The 26,173-nt window shown below is 38.3% G+C and overlaps 1 protein-coding gene across 2 annotated transcripts; it reads right to left on the reverse strand.

Annotated features, from left to right (window-relative positions):
• Positions 1–360: 360 nt before the first annotated feature.
• On the reverse strand, positions 361–25,916 carry LOC108150274 (transcription factor dcp-66). Of its 2 annotated transcripts, none has more exons than XM_017278360.2 (9): positions 25,322–25,916; positions 4,844–5,725; positions 4,460–4,778; positions 3,455–3,565; positions 3,289–3,390; positions 3,025–3,223; positions 1,509–2,453; positions 1,333–1,434; positions 361–753 (listed from the first exon to the last, which is right to left on the reverse strand). In XM_017278360.2, exons 2-9 carry the CDS (start codon positions 5,683–5,685, stop codon positions 569–571), a joined length of 2,805 nt encoding a protein of 934 aa, XP_017133849.1. In that variant the 5' UTR covers positions 5,686–5,725; positions 25,322–25,916; the 3' UTR covers positions 361–568. The 2 variants fall into 2 exon arrangements, with proteins under 2 accessions (XP_017133849.1, XP_017133850.1); XM_017278361.2 differs by having other exon boundaries at positions 362–753; positions 3,455–3,541.
• Between the last annotated feature and the right edge of the window lie 257 nt (positions 25,917–26,173).

A 26,173-nucleotide genomic window follows, 5' to 3' on the forward strand; every position in this document is an offset into this window, starting at 1 on the left:
TCCAATATTTGAGACTCCCAAAAAAGGTTAACAATTACAAAAAGTTGTGGCGTGGGAGTGGGTGTGGTATTGAATGTGGTGTGTGTGTGTGTGTGTGTGTGTGTGTGTGTGTGGGCCCCTAGAAAAACGGGGCAATCTTCTTACAGGCTAGGATTCAATATTATTCATATTTAATATTCAATTACTAGGAGCATAAAGGGTTGCATTTATTTATCGGCTGCTATATTCTGGCTGGCAAATTATTTAAAATATTTAATGCAGTGGTAACAAAAAAAGGAAACTACTAACAATTATTTTTAGATCGGCTTTGTTTTTGCTTCTTCCGTTTTGTATAATTATATATAATTATTGTTTACAAATAGCATAATTAATATTTACGTGTATATTTGATGTTGTTTTCTTATTATTTGTTTTTTGTTTTTTCAGTTTTGTTTAAATTATAAAATTACCTAATCAAGAAAACCATAAAAGTAGTTGTTACTGCTGCTGCTGCTTTTTTTTTTTTTGTTTACGTTTACGTTAACGTTAGCGTTAATGTTAATTGTAATTTGTCGTTAGTGGCGGCCTCTTAGGCCTTCCAGTTGTTCTGGCGACTGCCGCTGGCTCCGCTCTGCTGCTGGGGCGGAATCATCTCCAGTAGATATTGGCGCTGCAGCTCCGCCGCCCGCTGAACGTCCGCCATGCTGCTGGCGCTGCTCGAGTTCTTCGCCGATCCGGAGGATGAACTGCTCTTCTTGTTGTTGTTGTTGAAAGCTATGGATAAATATTCATGATAATTTCAAATTAGTAATGATTTATAAATATTTAATGATTTGAAAATATTTTAAAGCTCCATAAACTAACTGACTGGATTCACTAAAATTTAATTTTAATTCTGATATTTAAAATGTATCACTATACTACACTTTAATAAATTGTTAAGATTATTTAGACTGATATAACATTAAATTAGATATAGTTATTAACAGCAAATTCTTCAGCTCTACTTATGTAGTCTTTATAATCAAGAAAAAGTAAACAAAGCATTAAATATGGATCTAAGACTTTCTTTCCTGTTATAAGTTGTGTATAGTCCAACACAAGCTAATTTATTGTTAAATTATTACTTAAAAAAACTACAGTTTAAAATAAAAAAGGTTTTATAAAATATTAAGACAGTTTTCCAGACTAAAAGTCGGTTTAACTTATTATAAAGATGACAAACCGTGTCTAAATATATGATCAAGTTAACTTAAGCTAATACTTTAAATTTAAAATTATATCAGATAAAAGTATATTTCATTTACAACTTTTATATTTATGTCTGTCAGTGATGACGTGTTAATAGCTTACCTGCCACTTGTGCTGCCTGCGCCATGGCCATCTGGTAAGAGTACAGAAGCGGAGCAAACTGCATCATGTGCTGCGGATTGCCACCAAGACCTTGTCCCAGAGCTAAAAGTAAAAGTAATAAAAATTAGTTAAATTTATAATACAAGTGGAGTTCCAAAATGCAAACAAAAGCCCACCTCTAAAGAGCTGCTGTTGGAAAGCCTGCATGGCGGCCGCCGTGGCAGCTGGCGAGGAATTTCCAAGTGCCGCCGCTGGATTATTTGAGCCCGTCGAGGCTCCGCCAAAGTTGCCCAAGCCACCGAGGGCGGCCAGGTTGCCCAGCTGGCTGAGATTGCCTAGACTGGCCAAACTATTGATGTTCAATCCACCCATGCCGCCAAGGGCACTCAGATGGGCAGCCGCCGCCAGCGTGGCCGCCGAGTATTTGTCGTAGCTCTGGGCCTGCTGCTGCTGCTGCTGCTGCTGTTGCGTCTGCTGATCCCGCTGCTGATCGCGGTCGCGCTGATCCCGCTGCTGTTGCTGCTGCGACTGGTGATGGTGATCGAGCCGATCGTTGCGGGAGGATCTGGAGGAGGTGGCCGCCTCGTGGTGATGCGCTGCCGTCGGTCCGGGACTAAGAATGCCCGCCTGCTGAGCGGCAATGGCGGCCGCTGCAGCCGTGGCAGCTGCTCGCGAGGATCGCGACGCCCCCGACGACGACGACGACGACGGCGGCGGTGGTGTGGCTTGACTTTGGGGTGGCGGCGGCGTTGGACGCGGTGTCGCTGGCGTTGGCGTGTGGCATTTGGTGGGTATCACCGTCACCGACGGCGGCAGATTGACCAGGGCAGCCGCCGCCGAAGCGTGCGTCGCCTGCAACTGTTCCCGTTCCCTTTGCAGGTGCGACGATGTGGAGTTGCTGTTCACCGCGGAGACGGACAGCGAGTTACCGCCACCACTCGACCCATGGTTGTCCACTGGCGAGGGACTGCTCTGGCTGGCCAATCGCTGCTCTATCTCCTGCTCCTGCTGCAGCGCCTTCACGAACGCCTGTTTCAGTCGGTTGGTGTGCTCCGCCTTGAGAGCCTTCTTCACATTCGAGGTTACGCACTGCTCGCAAATCACCTTGGGATCTTTGTTGGCTGTAAATAGAGAGAAAGTCATTATATTAGCTGTTTAAATTTACTTTTTATATATTACATAAAGAAAGTCCTTAAAGTTCTGCAGAAAATAAAGGTTTTTTTGTATTTTAAATTTGCTATTAAAAGAGATTTTTTTTTGAGCACCGAATGATAACATTTTTAATTTGATTAGGGACACACAAAAGGAAAAGAGATGATTACATTTTTTTTATGGACCATTACCGTGATTGTTTTTTTAAATTAGCTCTAAATTAGCTATTTTTATTGTTATTATTATAATTATTTCTTTAATGTGCATCCCAGCACTACACTCTTAATTTAATGTGCAAGTCATTTAAACTTTTGCTTTAAAGTTTAAGGAGCTTATTTAACTCTAATTTATTTCATCCTACATTTTTTTTATCGAAAACGATTCATTTAATTAAATTTTTTGTAATATTTAACTATGAATCTACACATTCAGCTTACATTATTATTTATTTAAGATTTCTTTTTAATACAAGTTAATAAAATATTTTTTTGAGTCATTCTACTAGTCGAAAACTATTTTATGAATTAAGGATATACTTACTCTGCTTCTCCCACTTCCACACAGGTGTAAAATCAATCTTGCACTGGGCACAACGGAAAGGAGCTGCCACAGCATTGGCCTTCTTGTTGACCGTCAAATAGTCCACAACAGTTTCCAAGCCAAGAAGATAGACAAAGTCCGTGTTGCTGGGATTGGGTATAAAGTGCATCTCTGGCGGTGGTGGCTTTGGTGGGGGAATCTATCAAAGATAAACGAGTATAAAACCAAAATTTCTATATTTTCTTAAGCGATTTCAGCACTCACCTGAAGCAACGTTTTTTCCAGCTGCTTGCGAAGGGCCATTTTAGCTGCCGCCTGTCTTTGAGCAGGTGTCTGGGCATCTTCCCTTGGCGTGGAACGATCATTCTGCCATTTAAGAATTGTATTAATCATCTAGAAATCATCTAGAAAATTGACATAAAGCATTCACCTTTTGCTCATTGTGCTGATTCTGATGCGATTGGGACAGTGGGAGCGCCGGTGTGATGGAAACAGAATTGCTTATGGTCCCAGGTACCTTCGAATTATCCGAAATATTAGGCTGCATGTTTCAACGATTTGTTTTTGGTTTTGTTTTTGTTTTTTTACAGGATAGCAAATATGAATATACAGAGCAAAGTTGCGTTTTTAGTAGTTGGGGAATTAGTTAATGTTAAATGAATACGAGAAATTAAAGAAAATTTAGTGCCACTTGCACGAAGCCTCCTCGATTTTTGGAAAATCCTCATACAGAGGCCGACTTCGGCTGGTTTGACAGGTGAGTAGTGTTAGTAAGCAATGTTGGAAAAGTTTTGTGAACTTGTTTATGTTGTTTAGTGTTAGGCAACAAGAACTTTCAATAGAGAAGCTTCAAACAAATTTCAAATTTATACATTTGTTGGTAAATATAGAAAATTGAAAATAAATTGAATTTATATAAAAATGTAAAGAGAACAGTTGGTTACTGTTAGGCAAAATGTAATTAAAGGTTGCTTTTATGTTTATTTGTTTATTGTTTATTTGTTTACCTTTCGATCTCTAAAAAGTGTTAGTTTAGGTATCTTTTTTTAATTGTTTTTGATTTGGTTGCTTTTTTAAAGCATAATTAACATTTTCGTTTGTATTCAATATATTATTATGGAATGATTTTTAACTTTAATTTATGAAAATTAATTTTATAAGGCTATAAAAATTAGCAAATGCTTTTTAAGTAATTAAGTAGTTGAAGGCTAAAAGTTCTTGCTGCTCTAATGTGCTAAGTTTGTTAGTTTTGTATGTGTTTTGTGTTGGTAAGCGTGAGTTTTTGTTTATTAACGGTGTTTTGAATATGTTTGTTCTCATAGAATGTTTGTCTATTTATGTGTTTTTGGTGAATTGCAGTGTCTTTGGTGCTTTTGGACAAAAGGTGAGAGAAAAACTCGGCGCTTACGGCAACGATTACATTACAATAACTCACATTGCGTGGTTTCAGACTGGAGGGCGGCGCCGATGTGGGCGTGATGGTCACCGAGGGCGTGATGGTGAGATTCGGCAGGTTGGTGCGCGGCGGCAGATTGCTCGAGCGGTGCGATGAGGAGGTGGCGGGCGTGATGGTGGTACCGGCGGCTAATGTAGCGCCCGCTGGCAGCGATGACCTTGGCGGCGGCAGAATGGAGTTGCTACTGCTGCTGCTGCTGCTGCCGCGATGTTGACCGCTCAAGGCGGCCGCTGCAGCGGCAATTGCAGAAGCGGCCGCCGCCGCTGAGCTTGAGCTTCCCGTTCGACTGTTGGTGGCGCTGCAGATGTGAAAAAGTATATTGTTAGTCACTAGATTTAACATAAAATAAATAGAAATTCTCACCTAATGCTCACTGCCGGTCCGCCGCTGCCGCTTAAGCTGCTCCTGCTGCCTTTACTGTGGGCGGGCAGCGGTACCGCCGACGTCGGCGTCACACTTAGCGATCCCTTCGAGGTGAGGGCGGCGGGAATTGCGGCCAGCGGATTGTTGGGCGAAACGCTGGTCGGTGTCACCACCATATTCTCCTTCATCACCTGCTGCGACTGCTTCAGTTTTTTGAGCAGCATCAGTTTGGTCTCCTCGTTACGCAGATCCTGTCGCAACTTCCTCAGACTCTTCTCGCGCTCCTTGAGCTCCGCATGACTCAGCTCCTTGATGGGCACATAGGGCGGCATCTCCTCGTCATCCGTCTCCGAGTCTATATTCCCATTCTGCTGACGTCCATTGGTGCGAGCGGGTAATAACACAATATCCGGTGCTTCGGCATACGATTTGGGTTCGGTTCGGGGTCGCAGGACTCGCCTTTGAACCTTATTCTCATCCTGACCGCCTCCCAAGGATCCACCACCTGTCGCACCTGTCGCCCCTTCACTGCCACTGATGCTGTTGTTGTTGTTGCTGTTGCTGTTTGTGCTGGAGCTATTCGTGGGGTTACTGCTATTGTTGGTGCTGCTGCTGTTGGAGTTAATGTTACTGATATTGGTGGTGGCGGTGGTGGTGGTGCCGTTGTTTGTCGCCGGCGCCGAAGATGGAGTGATAGTCAGACCCGTATTGTTGGCCGTCAGCGCTCGCAGATCCCGATTACTGAGCGCCGCCGGAGACGGAGCCGGCGTTATGGTCAACGCCGGATCACGGCCGGATCCTAAACTCAAGTCGACCACGTCGTCGACCTCCATTTTGGCCATTTTCGCTCGTCGCGTCGTCGTGATTCTGTATCTTGGTCAACTGCAAAGGGTAAGGAAAAGAAAACTGGTTAGTTGTAGTGGCCTTATATTTTGTTCTATATATGAATCACTTAATTTAAAGATTTTGTTCCCTTTTTTTAGTTCTTATTTCCCAAAACGTTTGCTTTAAAATAATGTGTCAATAAACAAGATTATATTTTTGCGAAATTGTAATCCTATGTGACCAGAGTGAGGTTTCCAGCATTCAATACTTAGTACTGCTACTCAACCTTATAACATTATTTACAAACAACATTTGAAGTCAAAAATGTACCACAGTTTTTATTAAATTAATTTTTATTTCAGAAAACCAGAGTTTCTTCCATGCTTACAAAAAATTTTCATATTTTTTTGATATAAAAAGCGGAGCTGTGTCTGGTTAGGGGTTAAGAAGGCGTGGCCAGGAAAGGGGATTTTGTGGCGTTCTTGTTTTACCAAGGGTTGTATTTGGGTCTACAGTTTTTTATTTTGTTTCCCTTTTGCCAGCATGGCACTTTGAAAGCGGAAGTGCCACTGTCTAACCCCTAAATGTGTCTGTATCTGTATCACCTTTTTTCCCATTTCCGTGTTAAGAAATAATAAAGATATCCTGATTTCAATTTATTAAGGCGACGACCTTGTTGGGAATCCAATATATTATGTCTCCGCAAGGAAAAAGAAGGCAAGATTGGAAAAGAGAGGGGAGAAAGCTGCACTAAATCACAAATCAAATCTGATTTGATCGCAGATATGCAAGTGTAAGTGGATTTGTGGCGCTTGTGTGAGTGAGAGAGCGGCAAGCGAACAATTTCTTTCGATTCGGACATCTTCCACAAACAAGTCACGTTTTCGATTTAACAAATTTTCGCATACAAAGCCGCTGGTTTTGCGGCTACAAGAAAATTTACATGAAAACCGAGCTAGTTGGTGGGGTGAGAAATTTGCAAGACAGTCGTAACTCGCTAGCAAGAACTAGCTATTCAATTTAACAAATTAAGAAACAAAGACTCTACACCCAAAATCCAAATACCCTACAGAATTTTCAAAATTTAAATTTAAATATTTAAGTAAATGCATATATTTAATTAATGCATCATTTTTAAGATTGCATAAGAATAAAATATGTCCAAAAGCCAACAATCTCAAGGTCATTTAGAAATTTATAAATTTAATTATGGGACATTATTTTAGGCGTACTCCACTGTACATGGTAGTAAGAATAACTAGCAGAGATTCAAACCAGCAAACACAGTCGCATACAATCACAGCCCAACAACAACAGCGACCAGACACGTGAGAGCGAGAGGTGAATAAACCTTTCAAGCAACTTGAGCTGCACTATAACAACACAAACAACAAAGCCCAGCAGCAGCAAATACGGCAAACATTCACCTGCTGCTGATTTTGAAAAGCACACACAAACGATATAAAAAAGTCAATAAAAATCATTTTAACAAGACACAAACGATAAACCAGCAATAAGCGTCACAATTAAAATGATATATAAACGTAGGATCGTAAAATAAATACGTTAAAGCAGGTGGCAACCCTGGCAAAGTGGAGCTTGCAGAGAAGTATCCACTTTTGCAGATTCCGGCCGAAGAAAAGCGAATCAAATGGCATAATTACACAAAGCTGGGCCATATAAAAGAGAAGAAAAGACTATACAAAAATAAAACAACTTGGCATTGTTGTCCCCAACGTGCTATAAATTAACTCGCTTTGAAAGTTAGCACACAAACAAACACACACACCATGTAAGTTGAGTGTATAAGCACGCTTACTCGTTCGTTTTTTATTATTTTTTTCTTCCCCGACCAGCCGTTCCCCTTTCCCCCTCCCCCCCTCAAAACGGCTGTCGGCGGAGTCTCGTTACTTTCGACACTTGTGTCGTCATCAGATTGTGCTGCCCGCTATCAGTGCACAGTGGGTCGCATTCGCGGGGTGTACCAGATAATAGGTGGCAAAGCGTGCTGTGCGATAGTGGGCGATGATAACACCGAGTGGAGCTGCTACAGTGGTCAACACGTACTGGGAACCTTGAGGAATTTATATTTCAAGGAGACAATACACTACACATCTTTCCGTTCGATTTCATATTTTAGATATTGGTTACATTTTACTTATTACTTAACAATTAATGTTATTTTGGTTCCAGTTTAATATGCATAAAACTTTTTAAAAAATTGTTTTTGCCTAGTTAAGTTGCGGGAAAGTTAACTTTCTTAAAATTTGTATACTGTTTGTGTGAAAAATAGAACGCAAAGGGAAAACAATATTTATAAAAGATATATATATATGTATATGTATGCTGCGTTCACTCAAAACATTTTTTATTTTTTGGTACCGAAATTGTTTTTAAACGACATTTTTGTCTTCTGGCATCATTCAAGCCATATTCTTGGCAGAAAAAGTGTACATTATTAAAAATTAAAAAAAAAATTGTACTGTCGAAAATTGTTTTACGATTTTTGCTAATAACCTGTCCCAGTGTGCGTTGAATTTGTTGGCTTGTGTGCCGAGTTAATTCCACAGCGTGAGATTGTGTGTGTTTGCTTGTTAAAGTGTGTAAGTTTGTGTGCTTTGATGATTGTCAACTTTTTCTTATTAAATTAATGCAAACATTTTTAAATTTTTATAGATGCTTTTTAATGCTCGAGACCATTATGCGTGATGATAGCTTCTTCACCCCCTCCTCCTAACATCATCCGCCCCCTTACCCTTTAACCCCTTGGCCGCCTCCGAGAAAAAAACCGTGTTTATCGATTTGTTGCGACGTTTGGCATTTGTGTGACTATAATTGTGCTTAATAGCGCGCTAAATGTGCTTCAATTAGCGTTTGCGAGTTGCCCAGCTTAAGTTCACAATGGGTTGTGTGGGGATAACAAATACCTGATGATCTTAGGGGTCAGTCGGGAACAAGTGTGCCTTACAATCAAGTTCAAGTTTAAGGGTCGTTGGCACCTGAAGAGGTAAAATACAGATGCCAAAGACACATTCACATTGAAGTAAATGCAAATTGGATGGGGATTTTACAAGGATTGCTCAAAGATATCAATATCAAATTAACCGATGGCGATATTAGGAAGTTGTTAAAGTGACCGATGGAGATAAAAAACGAAAGGGGAAGGGGTAGGCAAACTTTGAGGCGAATGACTAGCAGCGACGACGCAAAAAAGCAAAAGAAATAAGGTTAAATCAGAAGTACAGTTGTGTACATAGCGCGACCAGCAGCAGCACCAACAAAAGCAACAACAACACAAACAAAAGCAAAGAGCAACAGCAAAGCAAGCGAAATGTGTTTGGATGTGGCTGCGGTGAGAGCGACAGAGAGAGAGTGAGCGCGGTGCGGTGCGGTGAGAACGAGAGGAGGAAGCGGGAGAGCGAGAGTAAGATGGAAGAAGAGAGCGCACGTCGCACACACGCGAGACGACATCGAAATGAGAGAAAGAGAGAGGTGAGCGGTCGGCGGTTTTGGGGTCTGGCCACCCAAAAGCACCACCCCCCAAATCCCCACCCACTCGCTACACCCCCAACTCCCATCTCCCAACCCATCGATTTGCATATTAGTTGCTTATCCACCCATGGGATAAAAACTCATTATAATTGAACTTTCTTTTATGTTTTGAGGTTAAACTCCATAATTCTATATCAAACCTTTCAGATTTGTTACTTATTGATAACGACAATGTTTCATATTAACTTCCTTTCACATTTAAAGTTGAGCTTAATAGAACACCAAACACCTCCAACAACACAGATACAGGTATTACGAAGAAAACATTCCTTACACTCAAAATTCTACTCAAAGCCCCCGCGTAAAAAATCTTTTCTGTAATCCTTTCCAAATTAAAACACACTTTTAAAATCTAAAACCAAAGTCATTCAAAGCAACTACAAATATTTGATTTGATAAACTACAATTATATGATTTGATTTACTACAATTATTTGATTTGGTGCCTTAATTTGTGAAAAAGTATTATTAATGGAGCCCCAAGGTCTTTGTCAATCACTCTTGCAATCTATAGAAACAGTTTAAATTTCCCCGGGTTTTATAGGTGCACCCTAAAGTATTTCAACACACGAATATTAAATAAAAGCCTTTAAAAATGAAAAGACAAGACGCAGCTTAGCAAACAAACATATTTATTTTGCCACGTTTCGGTTCGACATTATAAGAAATGCGCATATCTTATATCTTATGGCCATTGTACATAGGCGTCTAGGAGAGGGGTGTACGGATGGACGGGGGCTTAGTAGAGTGGAGTGAGGGTCTCTGCTTGGCTGCTGAGAGGAAAAGCGAGAGAGCAGGCGAAAGAGCACGACTTGTTGTACATGGGTGGGGTGGGGGAAGTGGGCGGGGGGAGGGAGGGAGCGACCGACCTTCGTACATATTTACTCATCCATGCTGGGATTTGGAATCGGAATGGGGAGGGTGGTGCAACGGGTGCTCAAAACACAATCCCAAACAATTCCAATTCCAATCCAAAATCCCTACCCAAACGTAGGCCAATTCCACAAATGCAGTCAAGTGATGTGATGTCATCGAAAACTATGGAGAACTATCGAATTGCATTCAAAGAGTTTTACTTGCAATTGCACCAAGACTCGAAATATGTGCTATTTTTATTCCACTTATAGACCTGACAAAACTTCAATAGCTAACAATTTGTAATTTGTTAATTTAGAGGTCTATATCGTTGATTGAATTTTCAGTCCTGCTACTCTACTATATTTATTTATTAAATCAATATTTATACACTTCCTGTAAAACAGTTTATAGCTCTGTTCCACTGACACATATTTTTAGATACAACCAGATGTTCAGAAGTTTACCTAAAAATGTTCACATACAAAAGATCAGTAGAAAAACAAGAAAGATAATGATACAAGATTAAAAGTAAAATGTATCAAAGTTATTTAATAAATATATAAAAGATGTTCATATCATTTACTATTTCTTATACTAATCGCAAAATAGTTTAGTCTAGAATATTTGTGTATTTGTGTATTTCCCATTTCTCCGAAATAATAATTTTCTTATCTTACATGTTTCTCTACCACAACCATTTCAGAAAACGTGAAGGAAATAAGCTAATCTTATCAAAAATATTTCCCTGTTAAGATTTTTGTACACACAAGTTTTAAAAAGGGCTTTCGCTGAAAGTTCCCTCATTTGATGTAATTAACTTAAGTGCGCTATGACAGTTCCCTCAAAAAGACCACTGTACCTAGTTGTTGTTCTCGTTGCGTTTATTTATAACAACCGATAAGCAGCATTGAGCAATTCGCCAGCACTCAAAAAAGCGAACAAATAAATAAATACCCAAAAAAAAAAAAAAAGTTCTAAATGGGTTAACTAGAACATTTGGCACCATTTAATTACGTGCACTGTATGACAAGCTCAAAAAAGTAGAAACTGATTCTTTACATTTTTATTTGGTTATATATATTTTATTCTTCGTTATCAGTTAATTATACACAAAAAGTAAAGCAAAGTAAAAAAAAATAGTGTTGGGGTGGTAAACAGCTGTTTTTTCTTCGTGCTCTTGACCAGTGTTGCCAACTAAACAAACAGTAAATACAATACATAAGGAGCAATAGCAACAATGCAAAGACAAGCTAAAAATTAATGACTTTCAAACTGGTTTTGTTTACTGTTTTTGTTGTTGTGAATGAGAAGAAAAAAACGATGAAGAAGAAGAAAACGCGATGAGGCTGATGCCAAAGCATCATTTAATGCTTTGTTCACCTCCGGCAGTACAAAAAACGTTAAGGTTTATACTTTATACTTTTTTTTTAATATAACATATTTTGTTATTTTACAGAGATCAGCTTTGCATGTAGGTAAGATGTGGGAAAAATATTGTTACAGCATTGTTACAACTACAATTTTAGTAAATGGTTTTAAAGAATAATAGGCCCAGAATTTTAAGATTTATCATGTATTAAAGGATGTAAAGTTTTTACCGAAATAAAATTTATTTAAACACTTGAAGGATAAACTTTTAAGTATGCTATTTTAAAGATGGCAACCTCTTTAAATATTGGAGGTTAATAAAATAACCGACGAAAACAATTTAAATATCATGTCATTTTGCAATTTGCTCATTTGGGCAGGTAGTGCTTATATACCATATCTATACATAAATATTTGATTGCATATACAAATACATAAATGCATGGCGAAATATGCAATTGCCCACCTTCTCTTCTTCTTCACATTGCGTCTTTGCTGTTTGTTGTTGTTACTTTTGATGTACATAAGCAGTCCCATCCATGAATGTGTATGTTTTCCACTCACACTCCCGCAAATTCACATAGGCAATGGGTTCAACTTGTATATAAAACCAAACGACCGACCAACTCTGCCGACGTCGCAGCCAACGTCACCGTCTCTGCTTTTGTCTATCCAACCATGCGCCCCCTCTCCCTCTTTTGATTCTATGTCTGTGTGTGTATGTATGTTAGTACGACTAGGGTCATTTAATTAGGAATAAGAAATAATCTCCTAATTTACCGGCTTAATAAATTAAGGTGTTTAGGAGACATGGGCCCCCACTAAAATCAAAAGTTAATGTTTTATTTTACGCTTTAGTGAATCAATTATGTTCAGAAAAGTTTATTGTGCACTAAAAACACTTCTATGATTTAAATTTTAAAATTATTGAGTTAGTGAAAGCAAACCTATACTTTATAAATTTAAATTTATTAATTAACTTTTACTACAGAAATGCATCTCAAAACATCTAAACCAAAATAAACCTTTTGGAAGATTGAAACAAGTTTAAGGTTAGACATGTATACGCATTTAAACAAGATACTTATATTTATATTTATAACAGAGACTTCAAAGATAAGATTTATTCCAGTTGAGTAAACATTATTATAATAATGAAGTAAACGTTGCACCTGCAACAAAAAAATAAATTCCTATTTTTCTGCCCCCGAGTGTAGAGCATGTATTTTATGGCATTTGGTGGCCGTTGACTGTTTGGCTGAGAAACGGCGAAAAGGCAACCGATCTATTTATTACAATTCAGAATTCACAATTCACTCTGTGTAGCGTACATCATTACGCATTTGCATTTGGCACATTTAAAATTTCAGCGTGCCTAATTCTTTCTGACTTCCTGGTTTTATTTTGTTTGCTTTTTTCGCTCGCCAAGCAATTGACGCCTGCACTTCGAATGCTTTGGAAAAATTCCACTTAATCAAGCAAATTACCAACGCGTTGCTATGCTTTTCTCTTGTTTTGGGCTATTTTTAGGCTTTGTGCTTTACCTTTTTTCAGTTTTTTTGGTTTTTTGGTTGGCAAAACAAAGATTGAATGCTGCATGGGAATGAAAATGAGAGAGAAACGTTAAGAAGCGTTAAGAATAACCCCGAAAAGTAACGCGTAAAAGCAGCGCCCGAAAAGAAATAACAAAAACCAGTTAGCCGATACTTTTCTCTCTCGTACGCACACAAACTTAACCGTTTTTTTATGACATAGTACGATAAGTGCGAAATATTCGTGAAATTCATTCAATTTCTCGGTGAGATTTCAGTTTCGTTTGCCATTAGTATAATTAAGTAAATATCAGTCTATAAATAGGCTTATCAAGCTGCCAGCAAGCAGCAGTTAGGGCAATGCAATAATAATAAACTTTAGCCTTGAACTAACCAACAAAAATAAATAGCATATACATATGTACAAACTTATTCATGTAAATATGCAAATGCTTTTTTATATATTTTTCTATGTACACATACATATTAGCGTGTAATTGTATCTTAGCACGCGTTTTTCGCCTGCAAAGTGCATGCCCGGACCCAAAGACTTGCATTGTGCACTCTACAAAGGGTACCGAGGGGTATATAAGCCACCTATCAATCCAACTAGGGTGTGTATAAAGTAGGTACTAGGTATGCGGCCACGGTGGTGCGTGCAACATGAAAAACTTCGAAACATATTATAACAGGATGTGATACTTACATTTCTCAAAACGGCTTAATATGTTTAGGTAATATATATTGAGGCAGTTTATTTAATAATTTTAGTTACCGTTATATTTTTTTTTACCTAATATAATGTTAGAAAAATCATGAATTAACTCTGGAGGATAATAAAAATCTGCTTAGATTAGTAACATGATTTTTGACGAATCACGGTTTAATCAACCCCATTCTTATTATCGCGTGCACACTGTTGTTTATTTACTTAAACCAAGCGGCCATACATAATTATATTTGAGCCACGTCACTTCCTGCATAGAGTCAATATACTGATAAATATCCCCACTTTTAAGATTGGGTATTTGGCAAATTGAACCCTTTGGATCTGCAGAGTTTGCATGGTCATGTACGGTTGAATGTGTGTAGTCCAAGTATTGTACATTTGTCTGTGCATATGCACGGCGTATAAAAATAAATGTCAGCGAAAAAAAAAAATGGAAAAAGAGAAAACATTTTTTCTAGCTCTCTAGCTGATAAGGAGGGCGACACTTACATGCACACACTCACAAACGGCCCAAGTATATAAGCATATGTATTTAGGGTCTCATAGTACGCGATACTTTCAATTTGACTGTTGTTAAGGCTGATTCAGAGTATTTCATCTTAATCCGTAGTGTGATAATTCTGCGGACTAACTTTACGAAAGCTACTTCGCTAATACTTAACCAAAATGATTTCTCGAAACAATAACTTAATGTGAATTGTTCATAGTTTAATTACTTTAGTATAGGCAAATAATTTATTTTTATTAGAATACCTTAAAAATTATATAAGAATTATTCTTAAAAATAATTCTAGCAATTTTCTTAAGCCTTATTTTTCCTTGATTAAAAAATGAGAGCTTTAAAGTGGCCTTTAATTAAATATCCATTAATAGAGAAGTTTTTATGTACTAAGCTTAATGTAATTGAATTGATTCTTTGTTTTATAAATTATATCAAATTAAGCTTTTTATCAAGTCAACAAGTAACCGTAAATATATGCATATATGATAATGTGATTAGGCTTCATATTGGAAAAAAAATGTTTCTGTTGGAAATCAGTTTGTATTTTTTTCAATACAATAGTGTTCAAGGTCTGTGAACTCCACATAAAAGAGAAATCGCTGGATGCAGCTTAATAACGGTAACGAGTTAAGTGATGCTGCAACTGCAGCCACTAATACAAGCACTAGTGAGTGCAACTAAAACTAGTATTAGTCGTTGCCTTCTATGTGCGGCACAATTCTTTTTTTATGCGCTTGTTCTTATTTTTGCACTTAATGACGTGTAACGAGCTCGCGCGCGTGTTTGGCGCTCTCTCTCGCTCTCTTTATATATATATACATATATATATATATATATAGGTGAATTTATATGGCCAGCATACACACAAACATATGTACTAATAGCTGGGGTGTGTGTGCGAACGAGATGGAGCAATTTGAAAATAAACAGGTAAAAAAGGTAAGCCAAAAGAAATAACAACAAAAAAGCAGCTTTGCCACTTTTTTTAGACGTCTGTCTTTGTTTTTTTTAATTTTTTCTTGAGTGAAATGATCGTCAGCAAACCAAATTGGCCTGGCGGTTTTCTTCTTCTTGTTTGTTGGCCAACAATAATTATCGTTGGTACCTTTAAATAATTAGTCAGCAAGAGCTGACCATGAAAATCAGCACAAAATAAGGAAATCGATGTAAGTTTTTGCCAACTGGTTACGGCAGCGCATTATCTTTTGTGAAGAACGTATAAATTAAGTAAATTCTTAACAATGGAATGAAAAAAAAAACAATTCCGCTAAATGAGTTTCACATTTAGCATTTTCCGTTTTACAACACAATTTGATTGATTGATAGCAGTTGATGTATTTTAACGCATAAAAAGTATTAAAAAATGTATAAGGTAAATATTTTTTAATAGTGGAAAGTTTAATTTATACATTTAAAGGCTAAGTTCTTACGATATTATAAAGCTGGGTATTAAAAAGACAACTGCCAGGTTTTTAACGGTCCCACAATCGATAATTTGACAAGAAAGTAAGTTTTTTGAGTAAACTTTGTAGCCATGGAAATTTTAAAAGCACACATCTTACTTGGTGGCAACTTTTTTTTTAGCTTTTGAAGATAGACTAACGAAATATAAGAAACATTTTCAAAAAAAAAAACAATCGGCAGATAAGTCATTTAAACGGTCAATTGCCTCAAGCGGCCAAAAGCAAATGTCCGAACGAGATGGCAATACGAGAAAAACACAAAAACCAAACACAAACTAAATGAAATTGAGAGGCACCACCGAATGCCAGAGCGAGAGGCTGGCAGTGGGGGAAAAAGAAGGGTGAGCCAGCTGACAGCTGCCCATTTAAATAGCAGCCAAAAAACTGCACGTCGAAAATTAAAAAATGTTTTATGGCCAACGGGAAGTATTTAACAACAGCATTGCACAAAAAGAATTGGTCCATTTGGTAAAAACAAAGAAGTTATTAATGAAATTAAAGAAGGGACATCGGTATTATATTAAAAAGATTACTAATTTTTTTTTAAGTATTTTATTATTATGTTGTAGTATTTCTTAAACAAAGCAATTATAACATTTATAGAATGTCCCTACTCTTCTAAGTATTTTAACTATTTTATATAAATATAAAGGAAACATAACTTTTAAATTTGAATGGATATTTAACAGCTGAATTTAAGCTGTTTTTCAAAATTCTTCAAATGTACTCACAAATTGGCCATTAAAATATGTTAACCACATCGAAATGTGCATAAATTATAATTTACCGAAGCGCAGCAGCCCCAAGATTTCGAAAAGGAAGAAGAAGAAGAAGAGGAGGAGGTGGAGGTATAGGTGGAATCAGGGAGAGAAGGCGACAGACCGATACCCAAGAGAGAAAGAGAGAGAGGAAGCAAGAGAGCCGTCTTATATACACGACCATGGAATGTTTGCCTGTGTGCACGCAACACACTCATACCCATATTCCGCCGTTTGGGTTCTACTTTCGTGTATATAGTACATACCATATAGTGGGCATTATGTACAGCTGTGTGTGTGCAAGCATCGGGACAGCTAATCAGGCAATTAAAGAGCCGCCAAATAGCCCAAGCAACAAAAAACCACAAGAAAGAGAAACAATTTAAAAACTGAGGTGGAATCGAAAACGAAATGTGCAAATAACTCAAGGAAAAGTTTGGCAGCAACTTAAAAATGTTTGCCATAACAAAGTTAATGTGTTGCGAAAAAAAAAGTATTGTTTATATAATGGGTGCAAAATTAATTTAATCCCAACTGATGGCAAGGAATGTGTTTTCAGGAATAAGCTGGGTTGTCATTAGCAGACGGTGGGTGGTATTTCCAACTGTCCCACCCTATTTTTGGGTTCAAAACACTCACCCATTCCTTCACCTGCAAAAACCACGCACTTTTCAACCAATTTCAACCACCAAAAACAACGCAAAAAGCAACAAGAAAACAAGTATTTTATCGTTAAGCTTCACGACTAAAAGATACTGGCTTTTCTTCGGTTTTCAACCCTTTTGCAGACATCACTTTAACCGTTAAAATAAAATGTTTTTAAAATTTACTTATATAAAATACAAAAAAAAACCTGAGTAGAATTAGAACATTTCCTACCTTTTAATGCCAGTTTGTAACACCTTATCTAAACATGGTAAGAGAAACACATGAGCTTTCTATTAAAGTGTAACAAGTTCGACTTGTAACATTTGTACAAAATTGGTAAAACCCTAATGGATTAAGGGTTTCAAGAAACACTCCTTGGTAAAGGGAAATGTTTTGTATTTGCCCGTAGTTTTCATGAATATAATACAACTCTCAAGTTAAGAAAAGCCATTATGAAACAAGAAGAAAAACAGATTCGACAAGTTGCTTCACTTAATGCAGTTCGTCGAGGGGAAGAAAATCCATAAAGGAAGTTGGAGAAAATGCAAAAACTTGACGCGAACCTTTAAAACGGTACTTTAAAAAGGAGGAAGGAAGGAAGGAAAAGAGAGTGTGGAAGGCTTTACGTCTGGTCTCCCTTTTTTAGCCTCCGCCCCCAGGGGTTATGCCCACATAGCAACACAACCCAATGGCGCCACCCACGTGCCACCCCTCAAAAACCCCACACCCCACCCCCTTGGCCTGTCTGTATGTTGGGTAACTTTTTTTTTCTTTTGCCTGCTTCTTCTTTTGCTTTTTGCCCTAACACAAAAATGTGTATCTAGAAATATTTTATGCAGGCAACTCTTCAGCGGGGGTGAGGGGAATTTGGAGGGGGTGGTGGCAGATATGTAGGTGGAGTAGGTGGGGTTGGGGTTGTTTCACCCCACACCCCCTGCCCATCAATGACAGCTGCTCTGGTTGTTGTTTTTGCTGTTATTGCCTTTGGTTTTGGGCGTGTTTCTCTGGTGGCACAAAACTATGACCAAAAAACCGGGTAGGGTGTTATATGGGGCGGAGATGTCGCTACCTCCGTACACATATAAATCCTCACAAAATATACAGTCGAACTTCCATAACTGAGACTGCACAATAAAAAGCAATAAAATATGTGTCCATAACTCAAAAACTTCCATGGCGTTTCCACTTTAAACAAAAAATCTTCATAAAACTAATAAAACAAATAAAACAAATTTAAGGGCACAGAAAAGTATTTTAAAAAGTCTTTTGGTTTAATTTAACATTAGATATTCTTATATTTATTCCAGAATATTCCAAAATAATTCAATGTTTCATTATACCATTAAACCTATTCCCAACTAAATTAAAGATATAAATTAAATTAGTATAATGTTGATTTTAAATCAATAATTGGTTTACAAATATTCTGAGAAGTTCCTAATGCATCCCTATTAATATACCAGAACCCCGGATTGGATTTCGATAAACAAGGAAACTTTTCTCAAACCTTAGAATTGAATAAAAAAAATAAAGAATGGCTATTGATGTTATAAGAAAAATAACCTTAAACCGCTACAAATGGATTTATGGATGACGCTGAACTGTGTTTATACATATATATAAATATATATGTATATATTGATATACATAGGCGGCACATGAAGACACATGTCCACATAATTGCCAAACGCGCAAAATCGAAGTGGCGACCTGCCCACTCCACCCTTAAACTCAGCACCCCAGCCCCAAAATTCTACCCAACTCCCACCCCCTTGGCTTAGGATTACTCACCAGTTTGCACTTTCAGGTGGATGGTACAGTTGCGCTTGCAATTTATAGTTCGAATTTCGGGGGCCTGGGCAAACTAAGTCAGTTTCATAAATAATTGCAGAATATTGAATTTTGAGGTGCCCAAAGCCCCTGCCAAAATAATTCCCCCACTGCCGATGATATTTGCGCTAATTGCCATTGCCGTCGTTGGCGTTTTCATTAAAATTGCGTAATATTAATGGTCGAAAACACAGTGCGAGGGGTGCTGGGTCACTATGTGGCTAAAACTAATTTCCCGTCCGACGTTTCATGTTCGCACACAAACCATACGAGTGCCATCAACCAATTCGGATTTTCGGCATTACAATTTGTGAAAATTTGCATACATGGGTGGGGGGAGGGTGCTGACCCCGAACCCCATCACAAATAAACCATATTTGCTTCGACCTGCAGCAGGAAGCTCAGTGATATACAATGGCGTAGGCATATCATCGCATAGATTACGCAACTATTCCCAGGATACCATGGACCAGAAAGAGATGGGCTGCTAAGGGGGGGAGGGTGTGTTGGCTTCACACATTCGCGGCGACGACACATTTGTGCCACTCGACTCCACAAGGTACGAGAGTAAGCCACCCACAGATGGCCACCCGAAAACGGTAGGAAATCCACTCAAGCACATCGAACACAACACATCGGACCAAGCCACCACCCAACCACATTTGACCCCACACTTCTGCACCACAGTTCAGTAAACCACTGTACAGCTGGTGTCAAAATAATAACACAAAATACCCTGTCCATAAATTATGAAAACTTTGTTATCTTTTAACTAAATCGAGTGATTTTGCTTGTTCATCACAAATATTGTGTTTGTTGTTGTTTCGCCCATCCTCATTTTTTTTTCCTAAGAAGGCCTAATTTTAAAACAGATAACCGACAAGAATATAATATTTTGCTTATGAGAAAACCAAATTTGATTGGTTCATTTGGGGAATCTAAGCAAATTAAACAGATTGAATGCTAAAATGAATATATTTCCATGGAGTTTTTTAAGAAAATAAATTTTCATTGCTATAATATTTTTCTTTGCTCCATAATATATTTTGGTTATGCAATTAATATATCATAATATTAAAGATTTTGTGATTTAAAATTACAAAGTAAAACTTACTAACTAACTAACCAAATTCCAAGTTATAAACAAAAATAAAATAGATTTGAAATCACTTATAAAAAAATTGTTTGCGATATATTTTGAAAACGGAAATGCAATGGATTAAATGTCGAAGTACTTTTGTTGTTAACTAACATACATAATTTCTCACATATTTTAAAGACATATCAAGCCTCGTCTTCTGGGGCATACCCGACTTAGGGTTTTGATTAAATCTGCCAAGATTGTCAATCTGGACGATGACATTTTCTATAATAACGACCACAGCTGTGCGTAGGCCTTCGATGGGCGGTGGTTCAGGGGGGTGTGGTGGTTCATCGGATGATGCTATGTTTGTTGTTGTTGCCTTCGTTTTCGGGTACCGACGAGCCCGGATATTATATGCATACTTGAACTATGCGAGGAAGGAAGCAGGCGACCAGACCAGCAGACCCTGTCATGCCATTCTACTCCCTACCACCCCCACCACCATTCCGCACCACCACCCCCTGGGCGCCCCTCTTGTCCTGTTTTGTATATGTATCTGTTTTTGCATGCTCCTCTCTCTTGCTCGCTCTCAGCTTGTATTTGTGTATGTGTGTGCGAAATGTTTATATACATGTGCATGCACAGCTGTACCGTTTCGGGGCATTTTACAGCCACAGAGCCGCCGCCACAGACCACCCACCCAGCCACCCACAGCCACCCCAAAAACAGGATCACCCACAACAACAATGCAAAACGTCTGCATTTCAACTAACGCCACCCGATACACAAACAAATGTAAGGGAGGGGAAGGGGAAAGGGCTCCACAGCTCCTCGTTCTCTTTTCCTCTATCACCCCCTCGAAAAAAGCAACACCCACCCACCGAACCACCCATCCCACCCACCTACAACCAACCCCCCACCCAACCATTGCAGCAGCAGCCTTCTCATATTGCCATAGTTGTTGTCTTCTTGTTGTTGCTGATGTTGTTGTTGCCGGGACTGCCGAAAAAGTTTTATACATAAGCGGAAGCTTACGGAAAAACCCCTACCACCAAAATGCCGCCCCCTCGAAAAGCCAGTAAAAACAGAACTCATTACAAAATCAATAAGTTCATTTTGCTCTTTTTCATTTACCATTAACGTGACATTTTTTTATGTCGGAGTTTCTTGTAATTTAATCAACAAATTCCTTGTAAATCAAACTTAAGGACTCTATCGCACTCAGTTTAAAGTATACTTACATAGGTGGACATTATATAAAGAAATAAATGAATAAATCCCTTGTAAACTTAAGTTAATTCCACTGTCTGCTTTAAATTTAAGTTGCGTGTCCTTCTTGGTCGCGCTTAATCGATTTTTTCAGGAGCAGCAAAGCCAAAGTTAAGACCACCCACTCATCCTCAGACCGAAAGCACAAAGGGGATCCATACAAAAATATATATAAGTAAAAACGACTGAAGAGACAGAAAAACTCCCAGAAGGAAAGGGGAGGTGCTTAAATTCGGATGGGTAAGTTGGGTTAAGGTTGAAAGTTTGGATAAATCCAAACAATAAACAAATTCCTTTGGCTGAACAATCTCCTCCCTGTGACCATTTTCATATCATACAGTATATTATAAAATTCTTAGACTAGTTCAAAACAAAAAATCTAAAATTTTTGTTTATATATTTGGATAAGGTATTAGGATTTATTTTTATTCAGAAAGATTTAAGACAATTCAAAGTTAAATATTAAAAAATCAAATAAGGTTTCGGGCTATTTTGAGTTGGAAAGTACTTAGAAATAACCATTGAAAAACTTTTGAGGTTTTTTCACCTGATAAGAAAATGTTTTCCTTTTCATTGAGTGTCTTATCTTATTCGCCATTACAATCGCTCTTGAATCGATGTGTAGACTTTGATTCATGGCACTTCATGGTTGTTGCTGTTGCAGTTGGGCTTTTGTTTTACTTGTCGACAGAGATTTTAGTTTGGTGCATCGGCTTAGGTTTAGGTACAACATAACCCCCCCTTTTTACCCAACCCTCAGTACCACCCCGAAACCCCTCTGCCCATCCAAAAACAACAATGCTCTCTGGACGCTGCATGCAACTATTGAAGCATGAACATGCAATTTATGTACCTATATGTGCATATATACCTACGAACTATGAAATACAGCAACAACAGCAACAGCAATAAGCGACTGTACTTTTGATATAAAATCCACTCCACTCCACTCCATACATGGAAAACCAAACAAACACTCGCACATACAGAGCAGATATACGTATGTATGTATATAGCACCAAAAAACCCCCCACCACCCACCTCCTACTTTTAGAGACACCCACTTGGAGTGGAAAGCTCTGTTTAGTTTTAGTTGCGCTTTAAACTGCATTTCGGCTTGCGATGCTTTGTTGTTGTAAGCTGTACATAGAAAATTGCATGGGTGTAGAAAATGGGGTGTTACTTGTGCAGCAATCGAAATAGAAAACAACTGCAATATGTTTGGTTCCATGGAATGCAGATTATATCGGCAGAAAACAGCCCCAGATGCGTTACAGCTCCAACCACAAAAAAAAACAGAAATTACACCCAAAACATGCCACCCACCAATCCCAGTTTTCATCTATAAATCGAAACTTCTACAGCAGTTATATTTGTGTTGGAAGGGAAAAACTTTGAAAGGGCTGCCAAAAAGTGCGCTATTAAGCGAAAGTTGCTTTTAAATCTCTACCAAGGGGAAACAAATAAGTTACAGTCGATATGTTAGTACATTTTAGTTAATTAATTTAATTTCTAATTCTACAATTGTCTTTGGATGTCTTTCAGTTCGACATATGAAATATACAACTTTTTTGTTTCTGGTGTCTTAAAAAAATAGTTATTGCTGAACTTTTGACCTTTTGCTCCAAAAAAATAGAGGTAAATCTTTGCTATCGATATCAAGTACAAGGGAGGTGTGCTGGAAAACATTGAAGGGCAGGAGAAAGGAGAAAGGAGAAAGAAGGAAGAACGGTGCTGCAGAACTGTCGACTTTTGTTGCGCCACTTGCACAAACAAAAACGCACGAAATTTCGGCTTTCGAGTTGCTCCCCCACCACTTAGAAATAACACATACACACACTCAAACTCACCTGCAAACGCAGGTACTCTGACATCTGTGTGTGCGGGTGAGTCGTGTGTGTGTGTGTGAAGCTGACACGGCAGCAAACAAAGGTAAACGCCAAAGCTACAGCGATAAATCTAGAACCGGGCATACTAGTTTCAATCCGCCAGATATTTTATTCCTTCGATTTTACATTTTGTTTTTATGGCAAGCCTATAAAAGAGTTACTTTTGTTAACAGTGGAAAACGTAATTTTGAAGTTGTTCAAAATAATATATTTCCAAAAAAGTTTAATTTACTGGGGTCTACCATGCACTGAACTAAACTGCGTACTTAAAATAAATGTTTTCGAGGTCAAATTGTTGAACTGTGAATTTAAAATTCATTTTTAGTAACAAATCCTCCAAATTCAATAAATATTTTTGTGGGGAATAAGATTAGCCCTTAATAGTTTTGAAAAATCGTACGATTCTTTCAATTGATTTAGATAAAATATGTTTTGGATTTGACCTGATCCACTGTGAACTAGTTCCAACTTTGGTTCCCCCTTATTGCCCCTTGAAACATCGACTATTACGACTACAGCAACAAAAACTACAACTACACTGTAACAATAACAACAAAAACAGCTAGAAATGCGGGTCTGGGTCGTAAAATCGAGACCAAAAAGAGAGAAGAGAGGAGGCGAGAGGTGAAGAGATGTGCAAAGAGGAGGAGAAGGAGGATGGGGAGACCCGACGAGACGTCGAGAATGCAGTGCACATAAAGAATGCCAAAATAAGTTTAAAACTAACGACGAACCGGGTTTTAGTGCGTCCGACGGTTTCTGTGCGTAGGAGCGAGACAGCCAGCAAGGTGGTTTTTTGTATGTCTGTGTATTTGTATTTTGGGGCATGCAACTTTGCCGAAAAATGCGTATGAGCGAGGGGGTAAGCGAAAAAGAGGGTGGAGGGCCCCAAAAAAGAGAGCACGAAATGGGATAGAGAGAGTTGCCGAAACAAGTGCATTTCTATATGTGTGTGTGGGGGGTAATTTTCGAGAAATTAACAAGTGTTGCAAAGCGCAAAAAGTGCGTACAGGTAATTAGCAAAAATAAATATAGAAATATACCCCGGAAACTTCATTAACACAGTTAAATAAAAACCCGCCAACAACTCATTCATAATCAAGAAATGTGTGTATAGATAATGGAACAAAAAGGAACAAGCGGCGACAACCCCTTCCGAAAACAAAAAAGAAAACCGTGGCAACTCGGTCGAGCGGCAAGGCAACAAAAAAAAAAGTAGCAGCTGAAACAAGCGCCTAAGCATGGCGTCACAGCAACAGCAGCAACCACAAATAAAAGCTATAAAAATTGTCAATATAGAAGAAAGAAAGGCAGCAACAACAAGAAGCAGGCTTTGGAGCTTTGCGAAATAATGCGCGAGAGTTAAAGAAGAAGAAGCCGCCAACGCCGACTGCGACGTCGGCAGAGCATTTTTAACGAGCCGAATGACAAGCGCACACAAACACAACCACACGTAGAGACGCTTATGCAGATGCACACAGTCGAGGGCGGGACAATACGACCAAGAGTTTGCCAAGTCGTTTGCATCTTGACTTATGTTTTAAATGTAATTCCTAGTTATAACTTTAATTCATAATATCTTTATGTTTTAAATTATCCAACGACAAATTGCTTGTTTGTTGTAATCAAACAACAATAGGAAAGGTTATTTGATTTATTGAGAACTTAAATAGATCCGATTATTTAGGTAAAAAGCGGACAGTAAAAAGATTTTTTTACTTTTTCACTCTGGTTAACACTCTTTTAAGCGGTATTTGTCAACTAAAAATAATCAGTGAAAAGTTAACTTTACATTTAAAGAAAACAGGTTTTATAAAATATTAGGTTTCCTGTTTATTTTCATACCATCTGCTTATATTTGTTTACAGAATATCGCGATGTAGTTTTATCAACCTGATTGAGGATTTTATTGAATGTCCGACTTTTATTGCCACTATTGCTTTGACCTCTATTGTCCAAACACACAGACACACACAGTCGCAGATGGCGACATGCATACGAGACCGGTTGAGGTTAAATTGGATAGTGGCAGAGAGAGCGGGCGAGAGAGGAAAAGGAATAGAGCGAGACAGAGATGGAGCTGCTCTCGCATACATATTGAATTTTTCTTCTTTGGCGTAATGAAAATTTTAGCACTGTTTTGGGGCACGAAGCTGAAGAAAAAAACTTACCCGCGTGTGAAAATCCGTTACTTTGATGGCGCCTCTGCTGCTGCGTTGCTGCTGCGGAAACTCCTTTTGATTCTCCCAAAATCGCATGCACAAAACTATATGGATTTCACTTAATTGAATGCACTGCTTATGTATTATGTACACGTTATATGCACCTATTCGCTGGTATATATATATATATATGTGTGTACGCCTCACTAGCACACTTGCAGCACGCTGCTTTTGCGGCGGCTTTTCCGAATTATTTCACACGCACTGCTGAATATTATGTTTAATAATATTAATATTTGTATTTTTGTTTCCTTTTCGTTGAGCCTTTTTTGCAATTTGTTTACTATTTCAAAGAGAGAGTGACCTACGCACACACAGACACTCCGCTCTATGCACTTGTGTGCGGCATTATTTCATTCCGATTTGTTTGTAAATAGATAACGATATTGTATTGTATCGCCTGTTATCTCTGGATTAACAGCTGCAACTCGATTTTATTTTAATTGTGCTTTCTCGCCGCTCCAGTCACGCACACTCACTCACTCACACAGACGAGACCGCGTAGCACGTCCGAACGATCCGAAGGCCGAAAAAGTAAAAAAATGTTTGTTTTGTTTTCCGTTGGAGGTGGAACATAAATCGATTACTATTCGATACTATCGGCGTAATTGCTTGCGCTAGGGATTTTTGGTTTTCGCGGTGTTATTGTCCCTATCGCAATTGTCACTCTATCTATCTCTCTTTTGTTTTAAGAGAATTGTTGGTGATTAAAAAAAAAATAATTTGTGTTAAATAAAACAGATTATTTATTTAGTTCCGTCAACATCGATAGTATCTCCCCATTATTTTGAACTCATAAAT

The sequence above is a fragment of the Drosophila elegans genome, unplaced genomic scaffold, assembly GCF_018152505.1.
Source record: "Drosophila elegans isolate 14027-0461.03 unplaced genomic scaffold, ASM1815250v1 contig_208, whole genome shotgun sequence".
NCBI classification, from domain to species: Eukaryota; Metazoa; Arthropoda; class Insecta; order Diptera; family Drosophilidae; genus Drosophila; species Drosophila elegans.

Bases quoted from the DNA above. Each gene is read 5' to 3' on its own strand.
- LOC108150274 (XM_017278360.2), bottom strand. From the start codon at position 5,685: ATGGCCAAAATGGAGGTCGACGACGTGGTCGACTTGAGTTTAGGATCC. The intron at 3,391-3,454 runs GTGAATGCTTTA...CTTAAATGGCAG, and splicing joins ATCAGCACAATGAGCAAAAG to AATGATCGTTCCACGCCAAG. The intron at 3,224-3,288 runs GTGAGTGCTGAA...TATCTTTGATAG, and splicing joins TGGAAAAAACGTTGCTTCAG to ATTCCCCCACCAAAGCCACC.